At 42.4% G+C, this 23,314-nt stretch overlaps 1 protein-coding gene across 1 annotated transcript in view; it reads right to left on the reverse strand.

The window, feature by feature from the left end:
* The window catches only part of GALNT14 (polypeptide N-acetylgalactosaminyltransferase 14), a 657,875-nt gene that overhangs the window by 354,939 nt on the left and 279,622 nt on the right, over positions 1 to 23,314 (reverse strand). Inside the window, exon 2 of the mRNA XM_040351317.1 lies at positions 7,955 to 8,124. Within this exon, the coding sequence (XP_040207251.1) occupies positions 7,955 to 8,124 (170 nt within the window). The remainder of the gene's footprint in view (positions 1 to 7,954; positions 8,125 to 23,314) is intronic.

The raw sequence follows: 23,314 nt of genomic DNA on the forward strand, positions 1-23,314 counted from the left end.
CAACATGTATGTCCGCATTTCATCCAAAAACGGATGGATGAAATATGGACACACTGTCATATGTGTGAAAGGGCCCTTAGACTAAAACTAAATTGAAATTTGAAGTCAAAATTAACACTGCTCTGTAGTGCATGTTCATACCTCAATAACATAAATAATAACATATTAGATTTTTTAATTTAACAGTATATAATGAGTTTGGAAATGCTTAAATAATGCATTACAATTTAACTACACCCATTTGATTTTAGATGACTAAAATGAGTTTTAGTCGACTAAATTTGACATGAGATTGAGTCGACTAAATACAACTAAAACTAAAACTAAAACAATTGTAGAAGACTAAAATAGGACTAAATCTAAAATGCCATTTTAGTCCTAAGACTAAAATAAATAGAAATTTGCTTCCAAAATTAACACTGTCTGGTAGACTAGTGGTTAGAGTTGAGCTCCAGCCTTCCCTTCAGTCTTGCACAGTTGTACAGGCTCCTCTCCGGTAAATTTAAATTGCTGCACACTGTGGCCCAGATTCACGTAGATCGCGCATCTTTGAGCGGGCGTAAGGTATCCCATTTACGTTACGCCTCCGCAACTTAGATGGGCAAGTGCAGTATTGTCAAAGCACTTGCTCCGTAAGTTGCGGCGGCATAGCGTAAATAGGCCGGCGTAAGCCCGCCTAATTCAAATGTGGAACAGGGGGGCGTGTTTTATGTAAATGTTATGTGACCTGACGTGATTGACGTTTCTAACGAGCGGCACATGCGCCGTCCATGTAATATCCCAGTGTGCATTGCTCCAAAGTACGCCGCAAGGACGTATTGGTTTCGACGTGAACGTAAATGACGTCCAGCCCCATTCACGAACAACTTACGCAAACGACGTAAAATTTTTAAAATTCGAAGCGGGAACGACGTCCATACTTAACATTGGTACGCCGCATGTACGCCACCATATAGCAGGGGTAACTTTACGACGGGAAAAGCCTAATGTAAACGGCGTATCTGTACTACGTCGGCCAGGCGTACGTTTGTAAATTTGCGTATCTAGCTGATTTACATATTTCTAGGCGTAAATCAGCGTACACGCCCCTAGCGGCCAGCGTAAATATGCAGTTAAGATCCGACAGCGTAAGAGACTTACGCCGGTCGGATCGAATAGAAATCTATGCGTAACTGATTCTAAGAATCAGGCACATAGATACGACCGCTCAGACTCAGAGATACAACGGCGTATCTGGAGATACGCCGTCGTATCTCCTTTGAGAATCTGGGCCTGTGAGCTTCTCACTCTGTGCTGAAACACGGTGGTGTGAATCGGCCTCATAGGGAACATGGCTTTGAATCTGAATGTTATTGCATTAGGAACGTGCTGAGCAACGTTGCCCAACACAGTTCCAATGCACAGGAATCCACACATTGTAATATTGTTATTATTCCAATGGCAATACCTCTCATAGCACACCAATAGTTCGAGTACCACCTTGCTTTCTGTCGCTGACCGTTTGCGTGATCTGCAATAAAAGGGGGAATCAGGCTCCACAAAAGCCTGCAAAGCTGAAAAATTCACCTTCCAAAAACAGAATTGAGGGGAGAAGTTTCCCACCCACCCTCCCTCTGTTGGTTATTTGGGTAGGGGGTGTTTGGTTTGCTGGTATGGTAACTGTATGTTATACTGTGTTTGTGGTGTTTTGGGTGCTTTCCTTGTTTTTGTCTCTCCCACACAGGTGCGAAGTTACGATGTCGTGGCGGCGGCGGGTGTTTGGACTTTGCAGGAGAAGAAATTACCCTAAAGTGGATGCCATTACCCAGAGGTGGTATGGGTTCTGAAGGGGCAGTTTACAGAGTGTAGCTGGGAGTGTTGGTTAATGGGGGCACTGCGGTCAGTTGGTCGTCTCTGAGTCAGTTTGTCGGCTTGAGGCCTAAGACCTGAGTTTAGGTACCGCAGTGCTCAAAGGGTTTTAGAATGGTTACAAGTGTGTTAATGTGCCTTCAAAGTCCAGCACCGGTAGGTTTAAAGAAAAAGGTTAAAGTTGTATCTCAGGTATACAGATATTTATGTGTTGAAATGTTATTTAATATTTAAAAAAGGTTATTTAAAAATAAATGGAGGCTGCTACGGCCAGTTTTTTACTCCAAAATTACAGTAGTGGTCTCAGTTATTTATTAAAGGTAAAGGTTGAGTAAAATGTGGGGCTTAGCAGATAAGGGTTGATTTATGTTATACCATAGTCATGCTCATAGGAGGGGAGAGAAGAGTGTTGGAGAGATGAGCTTATCAGTTTGCTGCTTCTCTTGTCACTGTGCAGTCACAGGCTGGGGAGGGACACTTGTGTTTGGGGGATAAGCACTCCCCCTTATGCTGCAAAGGGTGTGAGGGGTGGAGTACATATCCCCGCTGTCACGTTCAGCAGGCACTAACGTCTGCTGAATGTGACCCGTTCAACTGAATGTGGCTGCCCACAACTGCATGCCAAGGTTATAGCATGTTAGCATGAGGTTTAAGGGGTTAAAACAGGCAGTGATGAGGCGATACACCGCAGATCCCTCTTCAGAGAGCAACGTCTTTGTAAACTAGCCCTTTCGTTAGTGTTACTGAATTGCAACAGAAAAAAAAATCAGGTCTCCTTCTCTGCCAAATAGGGCTGTGCTGTGTATCAGAACTGTATACATTTCCAGAGAGGATGGACAGAAAAATAACTCCTTTTGAAGGTAAAACAGTTCCCCTATATATATTGTAACTGCCTGGAGCGCAGCCTGAATATATCTCTGTACAGAAAGTTGTCTCCTGTTGCATAATTCTGCTTTATGTTGGAATATCAAAGGGCTGCACACTGAGGACGGGCTCCTTCCTCCAAACAGGACTGAAAAATATTCCACTTGGTAGGGAATAATTAAAGAGCCTGTGCAGCGGAGGTGCTCCCATCATAGCACAGAGGCTTCTCTCTGACATATCCCAGGGATTAGATCTGCAGCCGGAGAATGAATTAGCATTGTCAATGTCTCCACAGCTGCCGAGCAGAACACGTGTGTAGTCCGAGGCGCAGGTGCGTGTAATGAAATATGAACTACCATCTCACACAGAAAAATTGGCTTCTGTCATATTTGGTTGCAGAGGGGACTATAAACAGGAACATCCATCCTAAAGAACAACTCTAGACAGAATTGCGATGAGACGCAAAATCCCTGGCACTTTCTGGCACCCGGGGAGTTAAAGTAAAGTCTTGTTGTTTTTTTTTTCCTATTAAAATAACAAACATTTTATACTTACCTGCTCTGATGCAGTGAATTCTGACAGGAAACCCCGAATCCTCCTCTTCTCTGGTGCCTCTTTGGTGCTCCTGGCCCCTCCCTCCTGTTCAGTGCCCCCACAGCAAGCAGCTTGCTATGGGGGCACGCGAGCCGAGTCAGAGCTCCTGTGTCCATTTAGACACAGAGCCCAAACCCCCTAGCTCCCCTGATTGGCTAGCTGACTTTGATTGACAGCAGTGGGAGCCAATGGCGCCGCTGCAGTGTTTAAATGTGCCACGTACAGCCACCAATACAAGTGAATGACTATACGTTCAAGTGCATTTCACCTACGCATTAGGCTTGCCACCTCATCCCTTTAAAACCAAATACATATTAATTATACAGGTTACGTGGCTAATTAAAGCGGAGCTCCACCCTCAAATATAACTTTACATCAGTGGGTGTTGCTGGTGTTTCTGCCGCGTCTCCCGCCGGGTTGGTTTGCCACCCCCCAAATTATTGAGCATTTATACATGTAGATCTGTATTTGCTTTTTACAGTACTAGTAGTACAGCACAGATTATATATTCTGGGCCAGATTCACAAATGAGATACGACGTCGTATCTCTGTTTCTATCTATGCGACTGATTCATAGAATCAGTTACGCATAGATATCCCTAAGATCCGACAGGTGTAATAGTTTTACACTGTCGGATCTTAGGATGCAGTACCGCGGCCGCCGCTGGGGGGAGTTTGCGTCGTAAACCAGCGTCGGGTATGCAAATTAGGAGTTACGGCTGATCCACGACGGTTTTTCGCGTTCGCTACGTCGTCCGTAGTCAAGTTTCCCGTCGCAAAGTTAGTCGTTTTTTTTGGTGCCCTAACTTTAGACAGCAAGTGTATTGTTGTCTAAAGTATGGCCGTCGTTCCCGCGTCGAAATTCAAAATTTAACGTCGTTTGCGTAAGCCGCCCGGGAATACGGAAGTACGCTACGCGCGTCGCCGTTCAAAAAAATTACGTCACGGCGCGCAAAGCACGGCGGGAGTTAGGAAACGGAGCATGCACAGTAGGTCCGGCGCGGGAGTTTTCATCGCAAGTGCTTGGTGAATCAGGCACTTGCGATGAAAAATTGCGGTGGTGTAACCTATCTAGGATAAGTTACGCCGCCACGATTCTACGTGAATCTGGCCCTCTGTTCCTATTTTCTCATTGTCAGTCTATGGACTTACACTTTCAATGGATACAATATACCATTTAGGTGGCATATCCTGAAATTGATTTTATCACAGCAGTTACACTATTATGATGCTATGTTTGACTTACCGCACATTATTTGAGTACTTTCATATCCTTATATAAAGTATAAATGTAAAAACATTGTAAGCAAAGTGAAATATAAGAATTTTATCGCCAGTCTTCCAGTGCAAACTATATACCATTCAGTAGGGGTTTCTTGAAATGCATTTTCTCACAGCTATCAATGTGGCAATATTCTAGAGACTATGGGCCAGATTCACGTAGAATCGCGGCGGCGTAACGTATCCTAGATACGTTACACTGCCGCAATTTTTCATCGCAAGTGCCTGATTCACCAAGCACTTGCGATGAAAACTACGCCCGCGGCCTCCGGCGCAAGGCGGGCCAATTCAAATGGGCGTGTGCCATTTAAATTAGGCGCGCTCCCGCGCCGGACCTACTGCGCATGCTCCGTTTCCTAACTCCCGCCGTGCTTTGCGCGCCGTGACGGAATTTTTTTTGAACGGCGACGCGCGTAGCGTACTTCCGTATTCCCTGACGGCTTACGCAAACGACGTTGATTTTTAAATTTCGACGCGGGAACGCCGGCCATACTTTAGACAGCAATACACTTGCTGACTAACGTTAAGGCACCAAAAAAAAAGTGTAACTTTGCGACGGGAAACTAGACTAGCGGCGACGTAGCGAACGTGAAAAACCGTTGTGGATCCGCCGTAACTCCTAATTTGCATACCCGACGCTGGTTTACGACGCGAACTCCCCCCCAGCGGCGGCCACGGTACTGCATCCTAAGATCCGACAGTGTAAAACAATTACACCTGTCGGATCTTAGGGATATCTATGCGTAACTGATTCTATGAATCAGTCGCATAGATAGAAACAGAGATACGACAGCGTATCAGGAGATACGCCGTCGTATCTCATTTGTGAATCTGGCCCAAAACACCTACATATCATTATATACAGTAGAAGTAAAAAAATATAGCAATTGAAAATGGAAGCATTATAGGGATGTGTTCTATCAATAAAAATGTACAGGTGGTGAATTCTGAAACAGATTTTCTCACAGATATTACTCTGCCTGGATGCAACGTCTGACTTATGCCCCGTACACATGATCGGAATTTCCGATTGGAAAAAGACAGAAAGACTTTTCCCATCAGAAATTGCGACCGTGTGTAGCTCCGTCTGACTTTTTTCATCGGAAATTCCGAGAAATTCCGTCGGAGTTTAGATAGAGAACATGTTCTCTTTTACTCCGATGGAATTCCGAGGATTTCAGATTTTGGCCGGTCAAAAGTCAGACCGTGTGTACGGGGCATTAGAACTCTTTCATACATGTGGCAGCCTCTACCTTTCATATTTCAGGTGTGGTTTGTAGGTGTTGAGGAGGCAAAATTTTTGTATCCTGAATGTTTTTTTTCTTAGTCAGTAGGAGGTTTCTCAATTAAATAGGGCACCACAACCTCAAATCAAATGTTTGGCTTGTGGTTGCTGGACAGACCCATTGGTTTCAATAGGCAAGTTTGATAGGCAGTGCCACCTGTCAAATTTGACATAACAAGTTTGAAATTGCTGCACCATGATACTAATCATTGCGCACACACATGATCGCCTGTCAGGTTAGTTTGGAGGTAGGCATTCAGGTATGGTAAAAACATGGTTTACCAACCTGTTTTTACTGCTCTTCTGCTGCCTTCCAGCTCTCACCTATTTATCCTTTATACAGGACGTCAGGCAGGGCTTTTTTTCTCAAACAATAGTTGCTGGAACTCAACCACGACCCCCCCAAAACCCCTCCCCCTACACACACCCTCAAAATCACATTAAATACTGGGTCTGGTCAGTCAGATTTCACAAACTGTCGGGGGGTCTTAAAGGGGCATTAAATACCAGGATTGCATTACATACAGAGTTCAGAGTCCAAGGGGGTTACACACAGTGCAGAGCTGTCACTTGGAAACACAGAAACCGGACTTCTGTGTTTACAAGTGATTGTGGTGAGCAGCAAACCCCCCCTCCCCCCAAGGGTCTGAGCCAGAGGTGATGGAACTGAGTTCCACCAAGTTCCCCCTGAAAAAAAGCCCTGACGTCAGGTATGCTACCCATTATTGGGGTTGTCCTTCCTTTAACCACTAGAGTACCGGGCCATCGTCAAATGACGGCTCCACGGTTACTCTGAAAATTCAACAGGACGTCATATGGCGTCCTGTATTCTTGCGGCCACTGGGGGGCGCGCGAGCGCGCCGGCGGCCGGCGCGTCCCCGAGATGCCGATGCGCGTGCCTGGCGGTCGCGATGTCCGCCAGGCACTCGGAATCGGCGGCTACAGGGACAAGACGTGGAGCTCTGTGTGTAAACACAGAGCTCCACGTCCTGTCAGGGGAGAGAGGAGACCGATCTGTGTCCCTTGTACATAGGGACGCAGCATCGGTCACCTCCCCCAGTCACCCCCCTTTCCCCACAGTTAGAACACAATTTAGGGATACATATTAACCCCTCCCTCACCCCCTAGTGTTAACCCCTTGAATGCCAGTCACATTTATACAGTAATTAGTGCATATTTATCGCATTAATCGCTGTATAAATGTGAATGGCGCCAAAAACGTGTCAAAAGTGTCCGATGTGTTCGCCGCAATGTCACGGTGACAGTAAAAAAATCGCAAATCGCCGCCAATACTAGTAAAAAAATTAATAAAATAAAAATGCCATAAATCTATCAGCTATTTTGTAAACGCTATAACTTTTGCGCAAACCAATCAATATATGATCATTGCGATTTTTTTTTACCAAAAATATGTAGAAGAATACATATCGGCCTAAACTGAGGAAAAAAAACGTTTTTTTTTTTAAAAATTGTGATATTTATTAAATAAAAAAGTAAAAAATAGTGTTTTTTTTTTAAATTGTCACTCTTCTTTTGTTTATAGCGCAAAAAATAAAAACCGCAGAGGTGATCAAATACCACCAAAAGAAAGCTCTATTTGTGGGAACAAAATGATAAAAAAATTGTTTGGGTACAGTGTAGCACGACCGCGCAATTGTCATTCAAAGTGCGACAGTGCTGAAAGCTGAAAATTGGCTTGGGCAGGAAGGGGCGTAAGTGCCCAGTATGGAAGTGGTTAAAGGGGATGACAAGAAATTGTTGAGTACTCAGGGGTTAAAGTTGAGAGGTTCCGGGGTTGTCTGGTCAAAAAGGAGACAACTGACTTTCTGAAGGAACAACTGCGTTGCCTATTTTGAAGAAATAAAGACTAAATGCTGTTACCAACATGCTTGGCTAATTATCTCAGCCTCCAATATCACACCCCAATAAAAGTATTATCCTAAAGTTTCTTATAAATAACTTTATAATAAAAGATCAATCAAAGTGCTCACCATACATAGGTGATATATTCCATGCAAACCTGAAAACAATTGAAAAAACAATGGAGGCAAATTAAATCAAGAAAACATGATGTGGACTGACTTGTAATGTCTGGTGTCTTTAATGGCACGGTCGCTTGGTATCCGCTCACTCTCCCGCTGGTTGAACGCGTACAGCCTATAAGGGTCCTCTCCGGGCTTCCATCTCTGGGCGTTCAGGTAACGGCGTTCATCAAACTGGTCCCACAGATCATCCCAATCCACATCCGCATCCTGCAGGCACACAGAGAAAATCCAGAAGACACAGTTAGCTTTCAAACCCACCTTGAGAATGTCTGGCACCTGTCAAGTTAAACTGTAAGGCCCCGTACACACGACCGAACATGTCTGCTGAAACTGGTCCGTGAACCAGTTTCAGCAGACATGTTCGGTCGTGTGTACGGCCGACCGGACAGGTTTCCAGCGGACATTTGTCCAGCCGACCGTTTTCCAGCGGACAAAAATTTCTTAGCATGCTAAGAAACATGTCTGCTGGAAGCCTGTCCGTCGGACATGTTCGGTAGTCTGTACAGACTCACCGTACATGTCGGCTCGGCCACCATCCCTCGCATGCGTCAAAGTGATTCGACGCATGCGTGAAAGCATTGAGCTTCCAGGGCCGCGCACGTCGCCGCGTAATCATCTTAGCGACGGCGCGGCCACGTCACCGCGTATCGTGTACGCGCGGATTTCTGTCTGATGGTGTGTACAGCCATCAGACAGAAATCTCCGGGCGAACATGTCCGCTGAAAACGGTCCAGCGGACCTTTTTCAGCGGACAGTCCGTCCGTGTGTACGAGGCCTAAGAGACACAAGTAACTATAATTATTTTCCTACTAACATCATATAGAAATATTATATTTCTTCACAAGGTTGTTGGTATATAGGCAGATTAATCACAAATAATACTTAGCAGGAGTCTTCCTTATTAAGGTTCAGTCGGCATCACCAATGGTTTGTGGTCAGTTTTATTTTAGTTTTTAAGTATTACATTTTTAATTGACAATTTCTATCTGTTGTCTCCCCACTATCTATATATACAGTTTTTGTATTGTAAATAAATATTAGGGGGATTGAGTGAACCTATGTGTAAGTTGTTGAGCTATTGAGCATTGTAAAGAACAAGATTTTTTGGAGCATGAGTTAAAGCTGTCCTCCCAGTATGGATTTATTGCATATTATCAGCAAGCTGTGGTGTCGGATATGAATATTACATTTGGAGGAAACAAGATAACGTCTTTATGTTTTAGCATTATTCACAATCTTGAAGATTGGTGCTTTGAACTTTGAGCTTTTTTCACCTTTGTGGACTTTCCCATTGTATGGAGGGGAAACAAATAATCTTGTATATCTAAATTTGCACATATTTGCCTATTGGCACTTTATATGCATTGTGTTTGCACATTGTTTGATTCTATTTCCAATCATTTTTGTGAAAATTAATATAATTAATAGTGTTGCTCACGAATATTCGCATTGCGAATATTCGACTCGAATATAGCATATTCGAGAAATCGCGCTATATTTCGAATTTCGCGGTGAATATTCGCAATTCCGAATATTCGCATTTTTTCAATTTGATTTTTAAAACAGATCACATCCTATCGACGTCTAAAAGCATTGCTGGTATGATTAGAGACCCTGGGCCGAGTAGCTAAGCTGAGGCGATCCTTTTATGTTGCCAAATTGAAAAAAAAAAAATTGCGATTTTTCGCTATTGCGAATGCGAAAATGATTGCGAATTTTCGATAACTGTGGTAGGAGAACTCTGATTGTCTCTGATGCAAAAGGGGGGGGCTTTGTGTATGTGTATGTTATGAATATTTGTATGTTTGATATTATTATTTTTTGTAAGAAGGAAAAAATTGCGCATACCTTAAAAAAGGGGAGAATACAGCAGCAACTCAAAAATGTTATACAACATAAATTAATACAAGACAGAAAATGGAGTCGCTCTACAAGAATAAAAAATATGTCTAGTGACAAGACATGTGGGCAAATTATAAAATAAGCAAGCGCAAATAACTTGTGAAATACACAGTGAAACAAATATATAAAGAAATATAGTCCCAATAATAGAAAAATAATCTTTCATAAAAATGTCTTTGATATGTGAAGTGAAAAAAAGTCCAAAGCATGCAGCATGAACGTGTTCAATCTTTAAGGTGTTTGATTGACAAACGGCTGTGACAGATGGATAGAGTAAAGAATCACCACCAATGCAAAACACTTTTTATTTTCTATTGTAAAATATCAAGAATATTCTGAGCCAATCAGAGTGCTCCTTCCGCATTTGCCGAATATTCGCAATTATTTTGTATTGTAAAATATCAAGAATATTCTGAGCCAATCAGAGTGCTCCTTCTGCATTTGCCGAATATTCGCAATTATTTTGTATTGTAAAATATCAAGAATATTCTGAGCCAATCAGAGTGCTCCTTCCGCATTTGCCGAATATTCGCAATTATTTTGTATTGTAAAATATCAAGAATATTCTGAGCCAATCAGAGTGCTCCTTCTGCATTTGCCGAATATTCGCAATTATTTTGTATTGTAAAATATCAAGAATATTCTGAGCCAATCAGAGTGCTCCTTCCGCATTTGCCGAATATTCGCAATTATTTTGTATTGTAAAATATCACGAATATTCTGAGCCAATCAGAGTGCTCCTACAGCATTTCTCGAAATTGCGCAATAAATATCGCATTCGCATGTTGCGATATTTCGATAAAATATCACGAATATTCTGAGCCAATCAGAGCGCTCCTCCAGCATTTCTCGAAATTGCGCAATAAATATCGCATTCGCATGTTGCGATATTTCGATAAAATATCACGAATATTCTGAGCCAATCAGAGTGCTCCTACCGCAGTTATCAAAAAATCGCAATTATTTTCGCAATCGCAATAGCGAAAAATCGCAATCATTTACTTTCGATAAAATATCACGAATATTCGAATTTAGCGAATATATCTCGAATATTCGAATATATATTCGAGATATATCGCGAAATCGAATATGGCATATTCTGCTCAACACTAATAATTAATAATTGCCATCCGCAATTTTTTTATATTTGCAGTGCTAAGCAGTGGGTGATATACATTTACTATCATTTGTTTTTGATTATTTTGTAGCAGTTATTTAGCACTGACAGTACTCTTATTTTTAATATTTATTATTTATATTTTCACATTAGATATATTTACAGCACTAAGTGCTGTGTCATATTCCTTGATATTCACACAGCAGCTGTCTAGTTTATTGTAACACATTTAGCATTTTATTTACAGCTGTAAGCACAGACTTCTCATACATATTGGATTCATGTATGCCCTAAGCCAGCCTTTCTCATCCTTTTTACCCATGAGGATCCCTTGAAGTCTTCAGATCCAGAAAAAACCCTGCTAATACCAATTTTATAGTGGTCAGTAGAAAAAAATGCCCCTTACATTGGTGCCTAGTAGGAAGAATGCCGTTGCGTTTGTGGTCAGTAGAAAGGATAATCATACAGTGGTGGCCAATATGAAGAAGATGGCCAGTAGAACATTATTATGCCGCGTACAGACGATCGGAAATTCCGACAACAAAACCGTGGATTTTTTTTCCGATGGATGTTGACTCAAACTTGTCTTGCATACACACGGTTGCACAAATGTTGGCGGAAATTCCGAATGCCAAAAACTTGGTGAGGTACAAGACGTACTACGGCAATAGTAGTACTACGGCAAAAGGGAAGTTCACTATCAGTGGTGTTAGTAGAAGTTTGGTGAGAGATGATTCGCGCTTTTCAACCTGCTGCTTTTCAGTCTGTAACAGCGTGACGAATGTGCTACCTCCATTACGAATGCTAGTTTTACCAGACCGAGCGCTTCCGTCTCATACTTGATTCAGAGCATGCATGGAATTTTTTACTTCGCAATTGTTCACACACGATCGGAATTTACGAGAACGGATTTTGTGGTCGGAAAATTTGAGAACAAGCTCTCAAATTTTTGTTGTCGGAAATTCCAACAACAAATGTCCGATGGAGCCTACACACGGTTGGAATTTCCGTCAAAAAGCTCCCATCGAACATTTGTTGTCGGAAATTCCGACCGTGTGTACGGAACATTACTGTGATGGCCAGTAGGAAGAATGCTCTTACAATGGTGGCCAGTAGTAATAATGCATTTACATTGGTGGTCAATAGAAAGAAATTCCGAACGTGTGTAGGCCCCATCTGACTTTTTCTGTCGGAATATCCGACAGCAAAAATTTGAGAGCTGGTTCTCAAATTTTTAGACGGGAAAAGTTCTTGCCGGAAATTCCAATCGTCTGTATGCAATTCCGATGCAAAAAAAAGCATTGAACTTCATTTTTCTCAGCTCGTTGTAGTGTTGCACGTCACTGCATTCTTGGCGGTCGGAATTTTGTGTGACCATCCACAGTTTTCTTGTCGGAATTTCCAATGTGTGTATGCGGCATTAGAGTGGTGGCCAGTATGACGAATGCCCTTACAGTGGTGGCCAGTAGCAAGGATGTCCTTACAGTGATGGCCAGAAGACAGAATGTCCTTACAGTGATGGCCAGCAGAAAGAATAACTTTCAATAGTAACCAGTATGAAAAATGGCATTACAGTAATGACCAGTAGAAATAATGTTCTTACAGTGATGAATAGTAGGAAGAATGTTCTTATAGTGGTGACCAGTAGGGGTAACGCACTTACATTGGTGGTCAGTAGAAAGAATGTCCTTACAATGGTGGCCAGTAGAAAGAATGTCGTTACAATTGTGACATGTAGGAAAAATGTCCTTACAGAAATGGCCAGTAGGAAGAATGCCCTTACATTGGTGGTCAGTAGGAGGAATATCCCTACAGGGGTGGCCAGAAGGAGGAATGCCCTTACTGTGGAGACCAATAGGATGAATGTCCTTACAATAGTGGAAAGTAGGAAGAATGTCCTTACAGTGGTGGCCGGCAGAAAGAATGTCCTTACAGTGGTGGCCAGTAGGAAGAATGTTCTTACATTGGTGGCCAGTAGGAAGAATGTCCTTACAGTGGTGGCCAGCAGGAAGAATGTTCGTACAGTGTTGGCCAGTAGGAAGAATGCCCTTACATTGGTGAAGAGTAGAAAGAATACCCTAAAGCCCTGTACACACAATCGGATATCTGATGGAATCTAATCCGATGGATTTTATCGTCGGATATCCGATGAAGCTGACTTTCATTAGTCTTGCCTACACACCATGACATAAAAATGTTCAATGCTTCCGAGCATGTGTCGACTTGATTCTGAGCATGCGTGGGTTTTTGACCGATGGACTTTCACACAGACGATTGTTTTTTTTCTTTCGGTTTTTTATCCATAGGAAAATTTTAAAACATGTTCTTTTTTTTCACCGATGGAAAACAAACCGATGGGGCTCACACACGATCGGTTTGTCCGATGAAAATGGTCTGTTTTCATCAGACAAACCAATCGTGTGTACATGGCTTTACACCATTTGAAAGAATGCCCTCAGGCCTCGTACACACGACAGAGTTTCTCGGCAGAATTCGGCGAGAAACTCGGTCAGAGCCTGATTCTGCCTAGAAACTCTGTCGTCTGTACACTTTCGGTACGATGGAGCCGCCGAGGAACTCGTCGAGAAAATAGAGAACATGTTCTCTATTTTCTCGTTGTTCTATGGGAGCTCTCGGCCCGCCGAGCTCCTCGGCGGCTTCAGGGCTGAACTCGCCGAGGAACTTGACGTGTTTGGCACGTCGAGTTCCTCGGCCGTGTGTACGAGGCCTTACAGTTTTGGTCAGAATGCCACTTTTACAGCCAAAAAGATCATTGGTGTCAAGTACCTAGCTCTGGAACTATGCAGGCACTAGCAAATGGGTGGTCAAGCTACCACTTCTAACAACCTCTGGAGGAACCCTGGTTGAGAATGGCTTCTCTAAGCAAACACTGAGCAGCTTTTGCTTTTTGTACAGCATGAATAGATAGGCAGATGTATCTGTAAAACAATTAGGTAAAGGTGCTGTCTGTGTCTCACCACTAATAAAGCTGGCGCAGCGCCTTGTGATGAATCTCCATGCACTTGTTCCGTTGCATTTTCACAAGAAAGTTGAAACTTTCGAGAAGTGTGATATTTATCCGATAATTGATTCTTATTCACTTTGCTGCAGCACATTTATTATGTTAATAAGAGTCTGAAAAGCGTCAATGACACTTTCTATTTATGAGTCTATGAGGGAGAACGCTGTTAAGCAGTCTGCAGTCTCTGAATGCTGACAATAAATAGATTTTTTTTAAATGAAAGTGTTTACGGAGCCGTGTTGGAATTGGGCATGTATCCGTGTAGGAAAAATGTATTGTCAATGTAGAACTTAAAGGGGCTGTCCACATTTTATTATATCCGTCCATAAATCATATGAGGAACTTTTAACCTGTTGAAATTAGGTTTAGGTACATGCTACTAGTCTGAACATCACATTAACTTGTGTAAGAAAGTTCTAATTTGTTCCAACACAAGATCAGTGTGGGCGTGTGCATAGGGCCATGTTTAATGTTGATTGGACCCTGGGCAAAAAATTTCTTGGGCCCCCCCCCCCCCCTCCCATGCAATTTTGCTCTCCACCTGCTCTGAGACATACAATAAATATCAGTTAGACTTAAAATCAGTTTACTGTACCAGATCAGGCAGTGATTGCGATTGGTTGCCAGAGGTTACAGCATATCATTACCTCTTAAGCCCTGTACACACGATCGGATATCTGATGGAATCTAATCCAATGGATTTGTTTGTCGGATATCCAATGAAGCTGACTTTCATCAGTCTTGCCTATACACCATCGGTCAAAAATCTGACCGTGTCCAAACGCGGTGATGTAAAACACAACAACGTGCTGAGAAAATGAAGTTCAATGCTTCCGAGCATGCGTTGACTTGATTCTGAGCATGCATAGATTTTTGACCGATGGACTTCCACACAGACGATGGTTTTATATGACATATGAATGTCACTGCTATTTACATATGAATGCTCTAGTTATTTACATATGAATGACGGTTATTAACATGTAAACACAGGGTCTGCAAGTGAGTCATCTGTACACAACAATAGGGGAGAGCTGGGCAGCATTAGTAGCAGCACTTCACACGGAGATATCAGGACACAGCAAAGGACTAAAACTGGGATAGTTGGCAAGTATGAGGCAGCTGCTTTGGGCCCCAGAACAATGACTTTTTGCTCTGCCTTAAAGATGGCCCTGTGTGCTCACTTACCAACCTCGGCTCCCAGCTTTCTGAGATTGGAAGGAGTTTGTAAAGAAAGGAGTTCATGGATCCATAATATATGAGGATGGCCACATCCCTGGTATGTATAGAAAAGAAAGAGAAATACCCCCCAAAAAAAAGGACTTTTAAGGCCAAATTCAAAATTAGAAAAAGTTTAATAAATGGACCAAACAAGATACGGTTGATGATTGTTGACAAGTAAATCTTGATGATCAAGGTATATGTACACAACAACAGTTGCAAAATTATATGCAAAATAGACAACACCAGGAATGAAAGTGCACCAAGTGTCAAAAGAAAAAGGAGAGGGGTTTAACAACACAAATGCAGTGTATTATACAACATGTAATTAAAAAACCCTCTCCAAGGGACGGTGGAGGATGCCCGATGCGTTTCTGGTCTTATGGGGAAGCAGAATACCATCATTAGGGGCCAGAGGAGTGTACGATGTATAGATTCTCAATCGTTGGTATACGGATAGAGTAATCCCTTAAAGGTATGACAATGATGTATGGGCTCAAGATACGATCCCCTTGGATTGAAGGTGCAACTGTGCGTGTCCAGGAGCAAACGGGGGTCCCGATGAGGGGGGGTCTTTATTTGTAAAGAACCCTTAAGGGTTGAGAATCTATACATCGTACACTCCTCTGGCCCCTGATGATGGTCTTCTGCTTCCCCATAAGACCAGAAACGCGTCGGGCATGCTCCACTGTCCCTTGGAGAGTGTTTTTTAATTACATGTTGTATAATACACTGCATTTGTGTTGGTAAACCCCTCCCCTTTTTCTTTTGACACTTGGTGCACTTTCATCCCTGGTATTGTCTATTTTGCATATAATTTTGCAACTGTTGTTGTGTACATATACCTTGATCATCAAGGTTTACTTGTCAACAAGCATCAACCGTATCTTGTTTGGTCCATTTATTAAACTTTTTCTAATTTTGAGTTTGGCCTTAAAAGTCCTTTTTTTTGGGAGATGGGAAGGAGGGACACCTATTCGCAAAACGTATGTAGGCAAAGGACTCATCACTACCACACACATGGAAAATTTACGCAAAAAAATGATTAATTAAACCCTGGAACCCTTTTTTACCACTACTATTCCTTTAAATTGGCTCTTGAAATATACAAATGCAACAATTTAGAAATTGGATAAAAGATTTAGATATACCTGTATGCATAATCATCAGGCCCAAATGAGGTACAAGTAGGGAGGAAAGAGAGACTTTGTTCCTAAAGAGGGACAGTCCTTCCAAATCAGGGACAGTTGGGAGCTATGCACATACTACAGCATGTGGCCATGTTCATAGAGTGCACATTAGCACGTGTGCCTTGCAGCATGTGTGTGAACATTCAGCACTGGTGTTGCTGCCAAATGACCAAAAAAAAACTGGAGCAGTACATGAAGAGATTATTGAGTGATCTTTAGCTAGTCCCTCCGTATCTCTGGCCTGGCCTGCTAACTCGACCTTTCCATGTACCACCTGGCTTGTCTGCAGACCTGCCTCTGGACCATTTGCCTACCTGTAGTGACTTTGGCCTGTCTACTCAACTTTGCTTACCACCTTCTTCTTTGTGCCTTCATTGCCCGGCTGCTACTTACCTCAGCTTGAATCTCCAACGCCCTTCCTGTCTCAAAAAATGGTATCCTGTTGCCCGGCTGTAATTGATCTTGGCTGGTATCCTGAATTCTGTTCCTCCTTCTGATTCAGTACCTGGCTGTCTGGCTGTTACCAACCCTGGCTTGCATCCTCTCAACGCTCCTGTCTTCCTGCCTGCCCCAGACTGATGACATCATCTGAGCCCAGACAAAGTCACTAGCTGGAGCTCAACAATGGCTTTTTAATGATCAAAGGTGGAATGTTTCGGGAAAACTCTACTCTTACTGAACATTAAGACAAGTCAGAAATGTATTCAGACTTGTATAATTCTCAAAGGTCCACTTTAAAGCAGATCTTTACCTTCTTAAAGTGGAACTTTACTTTCTCAATCATGATTATTTTTAATCCTTATGCTGCTAGCAATAGTAAGTAGATAGAAAAGTATGTAATATTTACTTGTGTTAAATGTTTTTGTTTTAATATTTCTTTAGTTACTCCCTGGTTGCTTGAGTACAGTTTCTGAAAATATAGTAAATTACCTTAAAAACAATATATAATAATTATTTGTATATTACTTTTGGTAATAAACTTGCCACCCAGGCCAATTCTGACACTTCTCTCCTACATGTAAAAATCATAATTTTATAGCTAGAAAATTACTCAGAACTCTCAAACATTTTATATATATATATATATATATATATATATATATATATATATATATATATATATATATATATATATATATATACTGTATATATATATATATATATATATATACATACAGTATATATATATATATAAATATATATAGGGGTAGATCCACGTACAACGGCGCATTATTGCGCCGGGCGTAGCGTATCTAAGATACACTACGCCGCTGTAACTTACTTTTTTTCTTTTGAATCCTCAACGAAGTTACGGCGGTGTAGTGTATCTCTTGCGGCGTAAGGGCGCGGAATTCAAATGGATGTAATGGGGGCGTGTTTTATGTGTTTTATGTAAATACGTCGTGACCGGGCCGGCGTACGTTCATGGATCGCCGTAACTAGCAAATTTGCATACTCGACGCGGATTTCGGCGGGATCGCCACCTAGCGGCCGCCGAAAAATTGCAGCTTAGATCCGACGGCGTACTAAGACGTACGCCTGTCGGATCGATCCCAGATGCCGTCGTATCTTGTTTTGTGGATACAAAACAAAGATACGACGCGGGAAATTTTAAATTACGCCGGCGTATCAGTAGATACGTCGGCGTAATCCTTTTGTGGATCTGCCCCATAGTGTTTTTGCAGACACCCTAGGCCCTAGGGTGTCTGCAAAAACAATATATATATATATATATATATGGCCTAGGGAATAAAATGGTGGTCATTTTTATTTTACGTATTTGCACAGCAATTTTTCAAACACTTTTTTGGGGAATTTTCATGAATATTTAAAAAAAAAACCACTAAAGATAACCTGATTTTTTTGTATAATGTGAAAGATGATGTTACGCCAGGTAAATGGATACCTAACATGTCATGCTTTAAAATTGTGCCAAACTTCAGTACTTAAAAATCTCCATAGGCAACGCTTTTTATTTTTTTTACCGGTTACACGTTTACAGAGTTACAGAGGAGGTCTAATGCTAGAATTATTGCTCTCGCTTTAACGATCGTGGCGTATGCAACTCGTGTGTATCTGGCTCTAATACTAGCCAGGGCCTCCAAAGCCACTGACCTCACCGCACGTCCCTGCTATCTACATACACTCACTCCTCACACCATTGCTGTGGACCGTCTTCTAGATGGTAACAACAGTGAAACATGCCTGTAAATTATGTGACTCCACTGCAAGTGCATGTGACATGGTGACAAGTCAGGAGTACACCTGGGGGACATGGAAAGAGCGTTGTCACCCTTCTACATGGCCTAAATGAGGACCTTCATGGCAGGATCACCAGGTACTTTCTTAATGAAAGCTTCAGATCTAAAATATAGAAAATGACTTCTGGAATGACATTAATATTTTATAGATGATTTGCAATTTTGGATTTCCTTTAACAGATCAGTGTGACTTTAAGTTTTATTATTGAGTTCTAATAAAGCCTTTACAAGCAGCTCTATTGTTCCAGGCATCTTGGAGTTAATGGCAGCACATTACTCAGTCGTGTTCCAGAGCTTGATATTAATTACAAGCACAAGGCTCTTGGAAATATTGCATGCTCTGATAGGACCGCTGACAGCCAAAATGTCATTCCCAGAGGAGGATGTACTGTAGCGCTCAGTGCTCTGATAAAGCATTAACTTCTTTGTTATGAAATGTACACATTAAATAACACTTACAGGTCCTAATTATCACTATATTACTTCAGCCGTGAAGAATTACAGTATATACTCAAGGTCTTTCAGTGCCGCATCATCGGACCGCTGAGCCACAGGAGAAAATTCCAGCAGACACAAATAAGGTGCTTCGATCTGAAATGTGTCAGACAATTGGGATATGTGGTAAAATACGACAATCGGTCCAATAGCGGTCTGATAAACATACAGTATGATAAATGGCCCCAGAGGGAATACTGATTGCCTTATTGGAAAACAAATAGGCCGTTTGCACACTGCTGCCTAAAATTGCAGTGTTTTTAGGCAAACCATTTTTTTATTCACAAAATACGTAAAACCACATATTATGCATTAAGTGACATTCATTGTTAATGACACCCCAAACGCAGCAAAGCAAGATGCGCAGCAGTAGCAGCAAAACACACATTAAACTAGTTTATATGACGTCCTCCCTAAATGCGCCTCACTTGCCCTGGGAACTCCTCTGTGTGTCATTCACTGTGTTCACACAATCACAGCAGATCACATGACAATTGTACATAATGGAGGGCTTTTATTCATGCCATCCTTGTGTACTATTGTGTTAATTTCTAAGGGTGTAATGACAGTGGTTATCCTTACTTTTTGGATTTTTCCCCCTACTTTTTCATAGAAGATGACCCTTTCAGTGGGGTGACTCCTATGGGTAAGTGTTTTGGCTAACTGTCTGAGGAGAATATTTTGATATAATCACAATACATTTATAAAGAGTGTTTTTGTGAATTCTGCCCCCCCCTTTTTTTCTGTAGGTGTATATGCCCACAGGATATCTGTACTGACCCATATAGTATTATCTCTCTGATTATCATAATAAACGCTGATGCTGTATACTACCTTTTTGGTTAAATACTAGTATTAGCTGGCCGGATGCTTCTTTATGGCTTTGTGACAATAACTTTCAGTTTTTTTGGGTAAGGCCACTTTCACACTTGTGTGACTTTTTCTGGGACTTTGGACATCAGAGTTGCATGACAAGTCGTACCCCATGATTCCCAATGATAACCATTCATATCTGTGTGACTTCAAAGTAGTGCCTGTACTACTTGGGTCCGACTTTGATGCGAGTTGAGGTCTATAGACTTCGGGCCTTTTCACATGGGGCGGATCAGTAATGATCCGCTCCGTGTGTCCGCAAAGCTCAGCGGGGATCCTCCGTAAAATCCCCGCTGAGCTGGCAGCTGACAGGGCGGTCCCCGCACACTGTGCAGGGACCGCCCTGTCTTTCCTCCGCTCTCCCCTATGGGGGATCGGATCAACACAGACCGTATGTCCGTGTTCATCCGATCCGGCAGACGGAAGAAAAATAGGATTTCTTCCGTCCGCAAACGCGGATCTTTGCGGAGGCGGACAATTTACGGGTGTCAGCGCATGTTCATCTGCTGACCCCCGTAATCACATAGGGACCCATGTATGTCCCGTTTTCATCCGCAAACAGGCGGATGAAAATGCGGACATATGGTCTGTACGCGTGAAAGGGCCCTTCAAGTTTACACATGCATTCCCTGAAATTGCGACAAAATCGTGACAAAATTGGGCGTTCAAGCCATGGCAGTGTGAAAGGGGCCTAAATGTTATCTTAGTGGCTGCATTTTCTTGGTCCTGCCAATCATTTTTCTTCCCCCCTGAATGTGACCTTGTTTCCTCCTATGGGATTATTTAAGCCTTTTCTCTTTCTCCTTTCCCCCCTCCATCCCCTCTTTTCCTCACTCTCTCGCTTTTGGAAAACTGATAGATTTTTATCGAACAATGTTGAGCTATGTACTGTATGTTATAAACATGGGGCCGAATTCAGAAAGAGATACGACAGCGTATCTCCTGATACGCCGTCGTATCTCTGAGTTCCGCCGGTCGTATCTATGTGACTGATTCAGAGAATCAGTTACGCATAGATATCCCTAAGATCCGACAGGTGTAAGTGACTTACACCGTCGGATCTTAGGCTGCAATTCCAGGCTGGCCGCTAGGTGGCGCTTCCATATTTTTACGCGAGGAATATGCAAATGAGGATTTACGCTGATCCATAAACGAACGACCGCCCGGCGCTTTTTTTTTACATCGCTTGCTTTCGGCTTTTTCCGGCGTATAGTTACCCCTGCTATATGAGGGGTAGCTAATGTTAAGTATGGGCGTCATTCCCGCGCCGAGTTTTGAAATTTTACGTTGTTTGCGTAAGTCATTCGCGAATACGGCTGGACGTAATTTACGTTCATGTAGAAACCAATGACGTCCTTGCGACGTCATTTAGAGCAATGCACACTGGGATATTTTACAGACGGCGCATGCGCCATTCAAACAAAACATAAAAAACGCTGGGTCAAGACACATTTTAATAAAACACGCCCCCTACATCCCCATTTGAATTACGCGGCCTTACGCCGCAACACATACGTTACACCGCCGTAACTAAGGGCGCAAGCTCTTTCTGAATAAAGAACTCAGGCCCAAAGTTAGAGCGGGTTAACGTATCGGAGATACGTTACGCGGGCCGGACAGATACGCCATTGTATCTGAATCTGGCCAATGATGTCTAATATCTGTATTTTGATCATGAAATAATTTATTGATTGTATTGCTCATCAGCTACGATATCATAAAGGTTAAAGTACAAAGTGGATCCTGAAAAAGCTCTTCTTGGGAGAAACGTGTCAACAACTTGCTCTTCGTTTTCATATTAATGATCATTTTCTCACTGTATCTGTAGCTGGTATTGAATTTTTTTATATGATGACATACCCTTTAAACTAAAAAATTAAAATATTAGTTTTATTTTCTATTGCCATGTATTTTGGCACCCAAAAATCCCTGTGTACCACAGTCTCCTTATGGTAGCAACGTACACACATGGATAGAATTTGACAACACCTTTTTCATATCTAGAGTGTCAGAACTGATTTAATGACCTAAATCTAAATACTGTAGCCCAAAACTAATTGCTCCCACTCAAATACAGTGGGAACCTAACCCATTTTTGGCTTTTGCTGCCAACTCGAACAACACCAGTTCTTTCTCTGTAGGCTTGGGCACCCTTATTAGAAGCATGTTTTATTCCAATTACTAAGGGAAACAGGGATAACAGAGAAAGCAGAGAAACAGAGAAAGCTTACCAGAATACAAGCACACTCTTCTAGAGTTTGAGCAAATGTTTCCTGTAAGTCCTTGCAATTTATTTTCTTCGAATCTAGCATGCTTTCCTGGATATAACCCAAGGTTGTCCTTTGGCTCTTGTTACTCCATATTTTAAAAAAAATGATGCCTTGACTTTCTAACTGGAGAAAAACAAACTCCCCTTATATTGGACTTTTGAGGCACAAATTTCTTGAAAGTTAAGTTATTTATAACATTTTTGTAAAAAAAGTTTTTTTTAAAACACACATATATGCAAACACATAGCATGCTTAAACATATTTACAATGGCCCGGATTCAAAGAGATCTGCGCTCTATTTGCGGAGGCGCAGGGCAACGATTTTGCCCTGCGCCCCCGCAAATATTTTGCGCTGCCCTCGATTCACGGAGCAGTAGCTCCGTAAATTGCGAGGGCGCGCCGGCAAAATTGGCCGGCGTAAGCGCGCGCAATGTAAATGATCCCGCCGGGGGCGGGAATCATTTAAATTAGGCGCGTTCCCGCGCCAATCGTAAAGCGCATGCGCCGTCGGGAAACTTTACCGACGTGCATTGCGGCAAATGACGTCGCAAGGACGTCATTTGCTTCAAAGTGAACGTGAATGGCGTCCAGCGCCATTCACGTATCACTTACGCAAACGGCGTGAAATTCAAATTTCACGACGCGGGAACGGAGGGTATACTTTAGCATTGGCTGCCCCTACTATTAGAAGGGGCAGCCTTACGCTAAAGACGCCGTACGGAAACTCCGTAACTTGCGTACGCAGGTCCCGCGCAACATTGTGAATCGGCGTAAGTATGCAATTTGCATACTATACGCTGACCACAATGGGAGCGCCCCCTAGCGGTCAACGCAAGAATGCAGCCTAAAATCTGCGTGGCATAAGAGCCTTATGCCACGCAGATTTTAGGCTGCAGTCGGCCTAACGAGTTCTCTGAATCAGGAGAACTCGTTACGCCGGCGCAAGTCAGCAATTGCGCTGCGTAACTATGGGTACGCAGGCGCAATTGCTTACTGAATCTGGGCCAATGTTGTCAACATCATTAAATAAATTCATATTGCCAATT

This window comes from Rana temporaria, chromosome 4 (assembly GCF_905171775.1).
Source record: "Rana temporaria chromosome 4, aRanTem1.1, whole genome shotgun sequence".
Taxonomy (NCBI): domain Eukaryota; kingdom Metazoa; phylum Chordata; class Amphibia; order Anura; family Ranidae; genus Rana; species Rana temporaria.